General features: G+C 42.0%; 1 protein-coding gene across 1 annotated transcript in view; it reads right to left on the bottom strand.

The window, feature by feature from the left end:
* Nucleotides 1-10,621: 10,621 nt before the first annotated feature.
* The window catches only part of nrg3a (neuregulin 3a), a gene marked incomplete at both ends in the record, with an annotated part of 320,736 nt that continues 318,567 nt past the window's right edge, over nucleotides 10,622-12,790 (bottom strand). The window contains one exon of the mRNA XM_084561855.1: nucleotides 10,622-11,297. Within this exon, the coding sequence (XP_084417981.1) occupies nucleotides 10,622-11,297 (676 nt within the window). The remainder of the gene's footprint in view (nucleotides 11,298-12,790) is intronic.

The raw sequence follows: 12,790 nt of genomic DNA, 5'->3' as shown, positions 1-12,790 counted from the left end.
TTGTTTAGAGTCCCTGCAGACTTTAATTGGCTTCAGTAAAATGTTTCAATGTTCCGCTGTGCTCACAGTAGAAATCTAGTGTCTATCAGGCTGCATTTAGTCATTCTTCTTGTCTATAAAATGAAAAAAGTCAACTAGGTGGAGAATATCTCAGTTTACTGTAGATTTCCCCTGCTAACTGTCATGCTCTGCCCTGGCTGTTTTGAAGAATCTGCTCTTCTGAAAGAAAACTGTATCTCCAATAAAATGCCATCTTGCCCTCTGGATGTTATTCCAATTAAATACCAAAAAACAGCTCACTGGAACAGATGGTCAAAGTGTGTAATCAATCATTAATCGGCACTTGGCTTCTGATTCGTCTAGTTTTGAACATGTTGATCTAAAATCTCCCCCAAAAAATTTGAAAAGCAATCGGATTTGCCTCCAGCAATCACAGACCAAACTTATTTATTTCAAGTTTTTTTTCCTGTCAGTGCCTATATTTTATTAATAATAAACACAACTTTTTTTGAGTCTTGTTTTGAAGCACCGCACTGCACTGGCGCTGAGACATCTTTCTCTTTCTTGCTGCTGCTGCTGTTCTAACACTCTCAGTCTCAGGGCGCCATTTTACACCATAGACCCTGGAATTCGACTTAATATCCTGAACAGTGATTTGTTACCACAAACCCCGGTCTCAAATGGTTCAGTTCGCACCTTGCTGTTAGGTCACTTTCTGTTGTTTCAGGGACTCCATCATCTTCAGCAGTCAGTCTGCAGTTTTCCCTGTGGGCATTTCCTCATTTGTAGCAGTAACATAACAGCATTTTCTCTTTTTCTGTTTTACAGTTGGGTGCTGCTTGAAAGATAAACCCAGATGTTGTCAATTATTCTTTGTAACTGTACATGATATACTTGGAGATCACACTTAAAAGATGACATGTAAAAAAATAATGAAAAGACAGCTTGTCAGAGAAAAGTATAAAGCTGCAGTTTGTAAAACTTGACAAAAAAGCACCTGAACACACCACAAAGACTATAGGTGTTAGCCAGCTGGGCTGTGTGAAAGGAAATACTTCTCCATACCAGCAGGTGGCAGTACTCTGTCTTTGTCATTCAAAAGGGGAAACAGGAAGAGCTACTATTAGCTAGGAATGCTAAGAAGGAAGAGCTACAACCAGTACATTCTATTCTAAACATTGTTCATTCTAGATGATCACGTTGTTGCATTTGAATGTGCAGATGAGATGAAGATGAAGAATGAGAAGAGCCTTCTGTGCGTGCCCCATGAACTTTGTCATTTCGTTTACTTCTGTCACTTCTGTTTCTCATCTCATGCTCTGGTTTCCCAAGAGTCGACGGAAAAGCTGAAAGCAGGGGTCCGCGGGAGACACTGCCACAACTAGGGCTCACCAGTGGCCAACGACCAACGAGTGCTGCCAGATTGTTGTGTTGGCAGATTCACGCCACCAACAGTTTTTATTTTGCAGGGATAATTTTAGTGTTTTTTTTCCAAATTACTTTTTAATGCATTTTAATAAAGCCATTGTGCATTTGTTCCTACCAAGACCGTGTGTGTGCGTTTATGAGTGCATTCAGTGCTCTGCTGGTGCAAAGAAGAAGGTGTGTTGTTAGAGCTGACGTCTTCTAAAGAAACGAGAGGCACTCCATAGGTCCATCAGTGGCCTCCAAGACATCATCAGATGGCTTTGACTCTATTGCTTTTGTCTGCTAAGCTATTGATCTAATATTGTGGGTGATTTTGTATGCATTTTGGGGTTTTTTGAACAACTATTGGCCTAAAAACCATCAGCTGTATCTGAAAACACTGTGGCCCAACACTGGCCAACAGCTGACCCTTCAGCTCGGTAGCTATATCACAGCCTTGAGCTTAACGTGTCTACCACACGTTTCCACACATTTGCTGTAATGTTTCAGTCAGGAGAGACTTTCGGATGTAAACAACAACTTCCAGTGTTAAGCTTAGACAACAGGAAAACTTTGCTTAAACTTTCTCAAAGATCCTGACCTCATTCCCTAAAGACAACCAATATTGAGCAGCAATTTGACAAAATCCACCTTGCATTGTTGGATTTGTCAGCAGAAGATGCCACTTCTCGATGATTCCCGATCGGCTGACATGGCTTCTCATTTGGCCCGCTCACATCTCCTCCTCGTGTTTTATTAAAACGAGTCCAAATACATCTGCAATCAGTCTGACAAGATCTCTTTCAATTTCAATCCACCAAGCTCATCCCTCAAGAGACTCGGAGCTCAAAGTCTTTGAGTTCTGAGTCTCTGAGTGTGCCTCAGGAGCATCAACATCTAACCTAATCTCATTTTGAATTTAACATGGCACACAGCATGTTTCTATAATGTGTCAATATATATGTAATATAGTGGAATGTAAGGAGCCAGATTTAGGGTGAATGCCAGCAGAAGGAAAGTGCCATAGGTCACTGGTTAGCTTTAAACCATACTATGGTATAACACAACTATGAGTATATAGCAATCATGTTCAACATCACTGTTGTGTTTGTGTTTCAAGACCGGTTGCTGCAGGAGCAGGGGGTGGTGGTAACTGCCTGTTAGTGTCTGCAGCAGCAGGTGAAGGAAGGCAGGCGCGGTATAACTGGACCAATGAAGGGGTAGTGATTATTCATTTGCTCTCATTTGGTAAAGAGAGAAGGACTTCAAGGGTTAGCTGACTGGGTGATATGAACCAGAAGCAAGTCGCCTCTTGAATTTGAAATTTTAAAGAGAACAGAAGGAAGCCGAACGGTGTGACATCGACGGCATAATGAATGAAGAAACGGAGCAATAATAAAGTGGTGCTCCTGATTAAACTCTGGCTAAGCTCCATTTATTTTGCTACGTTGTGGACACACTGGATATATGAGCATAAAAATAGCATGATGAACTGACGCTATTTAAAATGGACTGATTAAAATGAACAGATCTATCTTATTACATCTTTACAGACGTAATAAGATAGATAAAGCTTAAAGAAGAAATCTAACTTTTTCTTATCTGGCTCATAAGCACAGTGATTCTGTTTGAGCACAGTGTTGGTAAACCATGCTAAGTCCACTCCTGATTAATTCAGACAAAATAGTGATAAAGAAAGGTTTGGCTCATTTATCACTTCAGTTCCAACAGAAGAACCATCTCTAATTTAAATGAATATTTGCCTCAGTGCATGTTTTCGGTAAATATTAATTAATAATCACCTCAGTCCCCATGTTTTAAATCATTTCCCAAAGCAGCAACTCGCAGACGAGCACAGCTTTCTTTGGATAAATCTTCAGACTTCTGATGCCCTTAAAAAATGTATACTGAAAGTAATTATCCAAAAGTTTTCCCAAACTGGAGTGTCAGTATCTTGGGGTCTTTCTTCCTGAGTGAGGATGTTTACAGTCAAACTTTCCTTCACTGTCCTCAGACTTGAACTCCGCTCTACGTAGCTTATTCCTGGCATCAAATCAGATCCACACATTGTTGAGGAACAAAAAGATCCTCCTCAAAACATTTCCACTGCACCTCACCGCCTTGTGCAAGGAGGCAATATATCCAGCACAAGGTGGTAAACAGCAATAAAGGCTTTCTATTATTTTTTTGTACAGTGTGCAGATCTCATTTTCAGAGAGACTATGCTCTTGTGGCTGTACATCGAGAAGAGACAGAGCTGTTGGCTCAACAGTGTTTGGACATTTAATTCACTTTCCAAAATGTCATTAATAATATAAGACTTCCACACATTTAAATGAAATGAAATTGCTGCTGCTTTTAACTGAAGAGAGCTCGGTGAGATCCAGCAGTTCAGGCATGTGATCTGGATGCTTCCTGGATAACTCCCTCTGGAGATAGGAAAACACCCAGGATAGATTCAGAACATGTCTGAGGAAGTGCATATTCCACCTCAGCAGGAAATGCATTTGGCCCTCCAGGAAAAGCTGCACGATGTGGCTGGGGAAATGAACATCTGGGCAACCCTCCTCAGCCTGCTGTCATCCCAGCCTGCTTGTGGATAAGTGGTGGAAAAATGGATAGGGATGTGGCTTGATTCACATCCTGCAGCTGCAAATGCTTGATTTCCCATAGCAGCGTTGCACCAATAATCTCAGCTACCCGACTTAATATTGTGTCAGTAATATTTGTTCATATAATATCATATATTATAGTAATTTGATCAGGAAACAAAATGCACATGCACACTGAAAGTAAAGAGGAGGGACACGTGTGACACTGAAGACTCATCTTTATTGAAAAAAAGAGACAATAAAAAAATGAATTGAACAGAAAAAAATATAGAACTTTTGACCATCAAATAACTGTTTGTCAAGATGCAAACAGCTCTTTAATTTTTTTTGAAGTCACCCCCTGATGCTTTTGTACTTTATACATTTACATTACAGTCTGATGTGTCGCACACGCACACGTGGCCTTCCACACAAGCTCTCTCTCTCTCACACACGAATTCACATTTTTAAGAGGACCATTACCAAATGTGCTTTATTTAAGACAAGTGTCTATAAAAAACACCAGCGAGCCAGTCATGATACAGACCTGTAAACAAGATTACTGAATGCAGTGATCAGTTCATGTAGCTCTGTTGCTGTTTGAAAGAGGTGAACTCTGTAACCGTGACAAAGACTGACCTGCAGGAAACGTGTACAACACAGTCTCATGGCCGTTTGTGAAGCAGACACAATTTTGTTATTTCATTTTTTCTTTTTTCTTTTTTTTGTTTGTTTGTTTTTAATGAAAATAATGAATAACATTCATTATTAATTTGGTGCAGACGTGAACGATTAGAGAATTCACATCCAAGGACGCAAATCAAATCAATCAAATTTCGTGACTAGCTCACAAACTCCCTGTAAAGCTGACCTGAGGTATACACTAACATGGAGTCCTGTGGTCCTGTGCATGTAGATATTTCTTTGAGATGTGCACAATACTCATGAATATTCAGAAAACAATAATAAAGAATAATCTATATATCAATTTGGCAATTTGCTTTTCTTCAAGAAAATGTACACCTACTTTCTTGTCAATTTTGACTGATTTGTTTTAGGAATAACTGATCATAACTGGTCCTGTTGTTTTCACTGTATAATTACTAATGCAACCTCTGAGATAATAAATGAGATCCTGTAGTTAGCCTGCAGCTCCTGTATCACAAAATGCCTGTCCTTGCCGAGAGGAAACAATGTTCACTGCTTGAGGGGTGCAGTGTTTTTCATGCAAAGCTTTGCTAAAGATTTTTTAAAATGTGAGCTTTTCAGATGAACATTTCTGCTCAAACAAAGGAAAGAAATGGAAAAGGAATAAAAGCTCCTGCATTTCACATGAAAGGTTGAGAGGGAACACGCCGACCCACTTGACACGCGTTTCCTCACGCCACACGTTGGGATGTCATAGTTACGGGGCCCGCACGCGTGCTCTCGTTCAAGCGTTACGCCCGCGTGGCCTACTGTATCTGCCCTGTAACTGCTCATTACAGGCTGCTGTGCTCCTGGAGCCGTGTGAAGATTAGTGGATCTGCAGACGCAAATGGATTTGCTCCTGGCTGGTCCTGGCGCCAGAAAATTAGAGCGAGATACAGCGCAGTCTGTGTTGAATGACAGATTAATCTGAGCTCTCTGTGCACATTTCTGGGTGCTGGAATCAGGTTATTTTTTTCAGATATGTTTAGATGTTTCTTTTTTCACTTTGCACTGACTCAGAATTTATTACAGAAAATGCAAAAAGATAAAGACTGGCAGACAGGTTTTGGGACATTATGCTAAAGAAGATGGGGACAGTCCAGCTCTGGAGGACAAGAACAAATCAACAAACACATACCAGCATACACCCACGCACACACACATACACACACACACTTTGGTGTAAAGATTCCCACCCAAGGGCACAGTATCTCTAACAAGGGTTATCTTCTCTGTCACACTCCAGAATCCTGCTTTTTAAAATGGAAATATCCTGAATTACAGCCACGCTGACACCTTTTCCATCGCCTCCATATTTCTCCGTTTCTTGCTCCCTCCACATATCTCTGACTTGATCCCGTTCAAACCACCTTTGAGAGCGAAAGCATCATCGCTTTGTATTTCAGCGCGCTCGTTATCTAGATGTGTGGCGGTCCAGGCTGCGGGCGCTTGTGCGAAGACAGGAGGGGCACGCGACGGCAGGCGGTAAAGAAAGAGATGTCGACACACAAGCAGTGGCTGCGCACACACGCACACAAACGCTCACAGTATCTGGGCTCCACCGGCGTGCAGTTCAGATGAGGTCTGCTGGGTTTGCCTGGCCTGCCAGTCCAGCGCTTTTGGAGGATCAAACTATAGCTCTTATCTCTCTGGCCTGATGGTCTAACCTCTATTCTCTGCCATCAGTCTCACACACAAACACACACAAAAACAGACACTGTACTGATGGTCTTAACTACCTGACTTTTTGCCGTCTGACTGGCTACAGCTGAAGCAGCTAAACTGCAGTGTGGGCCAGAAATCTGTGCTTTGGTTCAGGAATAAAGGTAGCAGAGAGTGTGCAGGCAGTCACAAGTTGGAACCGCATTAGAAACGGCAAAACTGCATACCTGCACAGAGAATACATCGCTAGAGGAGCCTGAATGGATGTGGGCACACACACAGCAGATGCTCTGTTGTACATCGCTTTCCATGTTTGCTAATCTACACCAGAATTTGACAGAATTTTCACCCAGAACCCATCACCCATTGTTATCCTCCAGCTGCAAGACGACTGATTGAGTAAAGTTTGCAATGAATGGAAGAAAATAGGCTGAAAAAGTTCATCCATTAGAGAACAAAGAGCTGAAACTGCAGAATGTCTTTTGCAGTAGATCACAGTTAAAGTCTAATTTCTATTCAGACATGTTGCATTATTAATTTCCTCAAACTATTTTCATCTGCACACACATTTGTTGTTCCCAGCGATAAGTCAGAACAGATCTCGGTGCTTTGAGATGTAACAAGGCCGTCTGGCAGGTTTGGCAGTCAAACAGTTAAACTAGAGCGTTTGCTTTCTTAAAATCATAATTCTTCCGTTTGCACACATACACCCCCCCCCCACACACACACACATCTCATTAAATAAAATGTTCACTATAATGAAGAAAGGCAGATATGCTCTCTAAATCTGCGAGTAATAAAAAGCGAAGCCCGTCAGGTTTTCCTAATCAAATATACACCCTCACTTCTCTTCCTCCGCCGCTTCTTATGATGTTAAACCAGAAGGATGTGAAGTTATGCAGTGAGCAATGTTCTGTTGCTGGCACATGTAAAACCATTTAAAGATGTTCGGGGTGGAAAGCAGAGACAGCTGCATTAAATTACTTTTCCCTCTCCTCTGTTGTATAATTGCTGATGCTCAGATGTACATTGTGCCGAAGCACCTGCATGCCAGAAGTAATTGCTGTTTTCTCAAGGTGCCTAACTCTTATAGACGTGTCTGTTGAAATGGAAATGCTTGTTTGTCATCAGGCTATTGCATGTGTGTATATGCTGGCTCTGCTTATGAGGATCAGATAAGAAACGAAGGACAATGCTTGCAGACTTTTATCTGTTTAAAGCTCATACACTGCTCACAACTGATCAATCACTGCGCTGTGTACAGACCATAGACTGTATATAAATATGGACTCATCTCTATTTCCTATCATTGGCCAAACTGACACTATTTTCCCAGGGATAAGGGCGGCACCATCTTGCGAGTTTGGTGCCAGAGCCTGTGCAGTACGGTCTGAGAGTGGAGCCACATTATCGACGACCTGCCCACACTTCCGCCAGACTCACTGGCATTTTTGTTACTGTGCTCTGCTCTACTCTGCCTCCACCAGTTACAAAGAAGTGTTGGATTACACACTGCACTTACTATTTCTTTTTCAGCTTTCACAGTCCTTCAGGAGTACTTCACCGAGTGGTTGTCAGGGCAACTTGTAGTGATGCCACATCCTATTTCTCTAGTGTCAAATAACTAACTGAATATGTACACTTGAGTATGCATCACTATTATATTAACTACCTAAAATGACAGAAACCATCTTTGAAAAACAAATTATTTGACATGGAGGGGGTGGAGCTTATGACCTATACTGCAGCCAGACACCAGGGGGCGCTCTACTTGCTTTGGCTCCACTTTAGAGGAGCTGTTCCGTCGTCCATCTTTATTTACAGTCTATGGTCTCTGCATGGACACACATCAGCCTCTACACCAGTGTTGTTGTAGGGTGGATGTCAGTATCAAATTAAACTCTTGATGTTCCTAGATATAGAAAAGCAGCTTCTCAGGGTTTAACGGTAGTGTGAAAAAATAAGCCCTGAAAGAGAGAAAAGAAAGGTTTTTCTTTGCGTGTGTTGAATAAGGCTGATAGAGTGTGAATTCTCACTCCAGAGTGCAGCATTACTGACTCAGACCCTCCTGAACCGTAGAGCATTGATCACACATATGGGAAAGAAGCACGTGGACTACACAAAGCGGTAGCAATACTAGCTGAGAGCGATGGTTTGTTGTAAACAGGGGGGCAGCTTGCAGAGGGCTGCTTTGAGTGTTCCGTGTGAACTTCTTGTATCAAAAATATCCTGAAGTCAGCTGTAGTTTGTGATATCTGAGAGTAAAGCTCAAAATGAAAGCCCCGACCACCCTTTGTAAATGAGTTTGATGGAGATAAAATCACTGTGAAACTGAGAATGTTGGGTTTCTTTGCACAAAGTTCAAGCTTTTACTTCGCGTTCACAATTAAGCTCCCTTGATTGTTTTCCAAAGCAAACATCCTTTTAACCAAGTTTTACATTTTAATATTAGCATCCAGTTCAGCTGAAAGGATTTGAATGGATGCCAAAGCCTCCACGTTCACACGTCGCAGTTTGTTTTCCTCCCATTTGTGCCCATTTTTAATAGAAACCAATCACGGGTGAAATTCTGCCAGCATTCCCCTCTCATTTTATAGAATTTTTATTCCAAAATGACATCAACAAACATTTGCAAAGTGACAGGATAAAAGTAAGAGCTGCTGTTTAAGGTTGGTCCCACCAGCAGAGACCGATTTTTATGGACATAGAGTTTGGAATTGTGGAATTAAACCACATTTGAAAACATATCTGCATTCTAGGCAGATGGGAGATGGTCAAACAGGAAACCGTCAAGTACTTTGTGAAGGCTGATCCCAGGTTTCTTCTAGCTGCTGCAGCTGTTATGTTTGAAAAGGCCAAAGTATGAGTAATGTCAGCACAAACCAGAGTGATGTTATCCAGCATGCATGTTTGGACAGGTTGCTGTCAGGGGTGTCAAAATGTCTTTCAAGCAATCAACTAAAACAACTGTTATTTTGAAAAACCTTTACCAAAATAGCAACCCATTTTTTTTGTGTGTGTTTTTTTTTTGTTACTTTTTGACACCAGAAACATTTGGCTGTAACTTCATACAGAGATTCAAAAGCTTCCAATTCATAGGATACGACATAGAGACATTTATTTCTTGTTTCAATACCAAAACCATGTGGTTCATTCCCCCACCCGTCAGCCCCAGAAAGCAGCATTGTTCATTAATCAAATGGAGAACAGAATGAACAAAAAATGTCCGATTAGCTCCTGCGGTGCTCCGTAGTCCTCCGTCCTTCCTCGCATGTCTGTCCATTCAGTATTCAGCCGTCCCACCAACAAAATGATAATGCACAAGTGAGTGTGTGTGTGTGTGTGTGGGTGTGTGTGTGTGTGCATGTGTGAAAATATAATCTGTAACAAAAACAAAAATAATCCAGATTGGTTTCAAATCCTGGCCAAAGTGAAGTCAGCATGTGGGCTGACTCTGACAGTGTGCCCTCCCAGACACAACACAGGAAGTAGGTTCTTGTTTTTTTTCTTCTCTCTCTCATCTCTCTTCCCTCGATGCTTCCCAGCACAGACACGCATACGCACACACACACACACACGGCTGGGGAGTTTTTTTGTTTAGTGTCATAAATCCTCAAAGTGTTGTTATTTACCACAGGGAGCTGCACTATAATTCTTGGCTGGATAAGAGTTTTCAGAAGGCAAGGGGGGTGAAAAAATTGGTGGAGTCTCCTTTTCTCGTTGGCCATGTTTGATCCCGTGCAGACTCCCTGGATCGATTCGACGTGCGGCGTGACATTAATGAACTTCTTCAGTTACAACTGACCCCGAACCAAAAGGTGACATTGTTAATACAAAACAGGGAGAAGAAACAAAACAAGAAAAATAGTTACATCATTCCTGTGTTCTTCAACTTTGTACTTGGTCACTTTTTGAATTCCATATATTTATATCCATATATATTTATATATATATATATTTATATATTCTTTTTACAATTAAAAACACCATGGATTTGACAGACTATTTGGTTTCTTTTCGTCTAAGTAGAAGTGTTTTCTTGTTTTGTAAATAAATGCATGTAAATATTTTTTTCTCTTTTTCCATACTGTCAGGTCGGTGTAAAGGCGGCCACTCAAGAAGTGTTTGTATGCTTGGATCCATACAGTATGCATATCATCAGCACAATTTCAGATTTTCCATGATATTACATTTTTCTTTTTTTTTTTCCAGATGCAGAACACCAGAGTCTGTCAAACACAGTCAAACAGAATGTCCTAAATCTTGTCCTTTCATTGGCCAGTCTGGCCCAGGTCTCTGTGTGATAGGCTGGGGCTGAGTAGCTGGGTCTGCGTGGGTCCGTTACAGCTCAGCACACCAGCACTTCCTCCATAAAGGTTTAGGAAGCAAACAGTTTCTCTGGCCTCCACTGGCGCAACCGTTGATCCACTGCTAATGACCCCCCCTTCTTCCTGCTTCCTGTGAGCCAATGCCCTGAGCTGCTCCTGTGCCTCCTCCAGCAGCAGCGCCACCTCATCTTGCTGCTGGCCAATGGCGGACGAGCAGGAAGAGGAAAACAACGTGGCGTGTGCCACCTTCTCTCTCCTCTCTTTGTTGCAGGGCGTGGCTCCGCAGGTGACTGACATCACTGTGGTTGCTGGGATGACGCCGGTTTGCATACAAGACACCTCGTTGTCATGGTGACACTGCACGGATGGAATGATGGGGATAGAGCAGGAGCGAAATGGGGGTGGCGGGGAGCGACTGTGATGGCGTCCGGGTCTCCTCAGGCTCCGGGTGATTTGATTGGGATTATTGTGCTCAGACGGAAAGCACAGGTGTGAACGAACTTCCAAGCGGCCACTCCAAGGCGATGGCGACTGCGTCTCCGTGGTAACAGGAGTTTGCATATGTAGAAAGGCATCTCCTCTGGAGTCATCGCGTTGGTTCTCTCCCTGCATTTGGAAACTAGAGAGGACAGGAAACAAGGAACGAAGACCGACGAGACAGAGACAAAAAGAAAGAAATAAAGAAAGGGAGGAAAGGTTATTCAACTGGAGAAAAACTTCACCACTTCACTTGGAGGAGAAGTCATTGTGTCTAGGTGGCTGTTGTGATTTGAGCTCGATCGCCTTTTCAGACTCCCACACTGAGACGCTGACAGACTACACAGAAGCACAGCTCTCCGCCCTCTGCCATCTCACAGGCTAACCGAGGATGTGGAGGGGGAAGAAGATGAGCTTGACATCCTTCCTTCATCTCTTTATATGCGTCCACGCCGCCCACACACACACACACACAACCTCCTACAACCTCCACTCCTTTATGTAAGTGAGGAGGTAACAGAGAGTTCATCTCTTACATTATTGATTTTAATGACTTATGTATTTGGTGAGGATTGTTGTTTTCTGACAACCTGTCTCACTGTACTTCTTCCTCCTCGCTCCTTAGATATTTATTCCTCCCTATTTTTGAGTTATTGTAGATACTGTAGGGCCTACCTTCCCTGGTGGAGCCAGACTCCATTCATATCAGTATATGAGTCTGGTAATACATCATTGGGATTTCATTATGGGGCGTGTTTCAGCTGATACAGAGAAAGAAATAACCTCTGCATGCATCTGGATAGTCCTACAACCAAAGCAGCAATGAAGTATGTGACCTTAAGCAGTTACGGTATTACTGTATCACTGTTAATTGTTCATCCTTTAAGGTTATTTCACCGGTAAATATCTTGTAGAGCATAATCAGTTCTCAACAGAAAGGCTCCAGACCAACTATCCATAAAAAACAGTGAGTACATCCTCATGCCCATGTAGTCATCCTGTCCCTGTGTGTTAGAGCTGAACTAAAAGAATGCCTTTATGTATTTTGTGTCTGATGCTCATCCACATTCAGTGACTGCATGTTTACAGTATGTACACATGAAACCAGGTTACCCAGGTACTTAGGAAGTGGAAAACTTCACTGAATTATGTATTAATTGTCAGAGCATTTAGACTAAAATATGCACTGAGACAGGTGGGGTAGCAAAAAGCTTTCACTTGCAGAGGGAATATCAGGATAGCTTTATTTGATCTGTTTTTGCTTTACTGTGTGTTTAGACAGTCTGAATATATCATTCCTTATGTTTAGATTACATAGACCGTATAACATATATACGTATACAGTGTTTCCCATACAGTGGTAATACTACAGCAGCCCGCCAGGGTCTAATTTGCTCCGCCGTGGTCTCATAACGAACCGGAACAATTTTGCACGTTTCAAACAATATGTTGTGCTTGCGTTGTTTTTCCTATTGCTAGTGATAGCATCTCTTTTGTATGGTTATAATTATGTCTGGATTAGATAGCTGAGAGAGAAACTACACATGAAATCAGGCAACTAAACACTTATGGCAAAAATAAAGATGATCGATTCAGATCATATAATAGGATTAAATAATAACATTGTGACGGTAA

Source organism: Chelon labrosus, assembly GCF_963514085.1.
Source record: "Chelon labrosus genome assembly, chromosome: 15".
Taxonomy (NCBI): domain Eukaryota; kingdom Metazoa; phylum Chordata; class Actinopteri; order Mugiliformes; family Mugilidae; genus Chelon; species Chelon labrosus.
The sequence above is the reverse complement of the archived record's forward strand: the minus strand, read 5'-3'. Positions and strand labels throughout refer to the sequence as shown.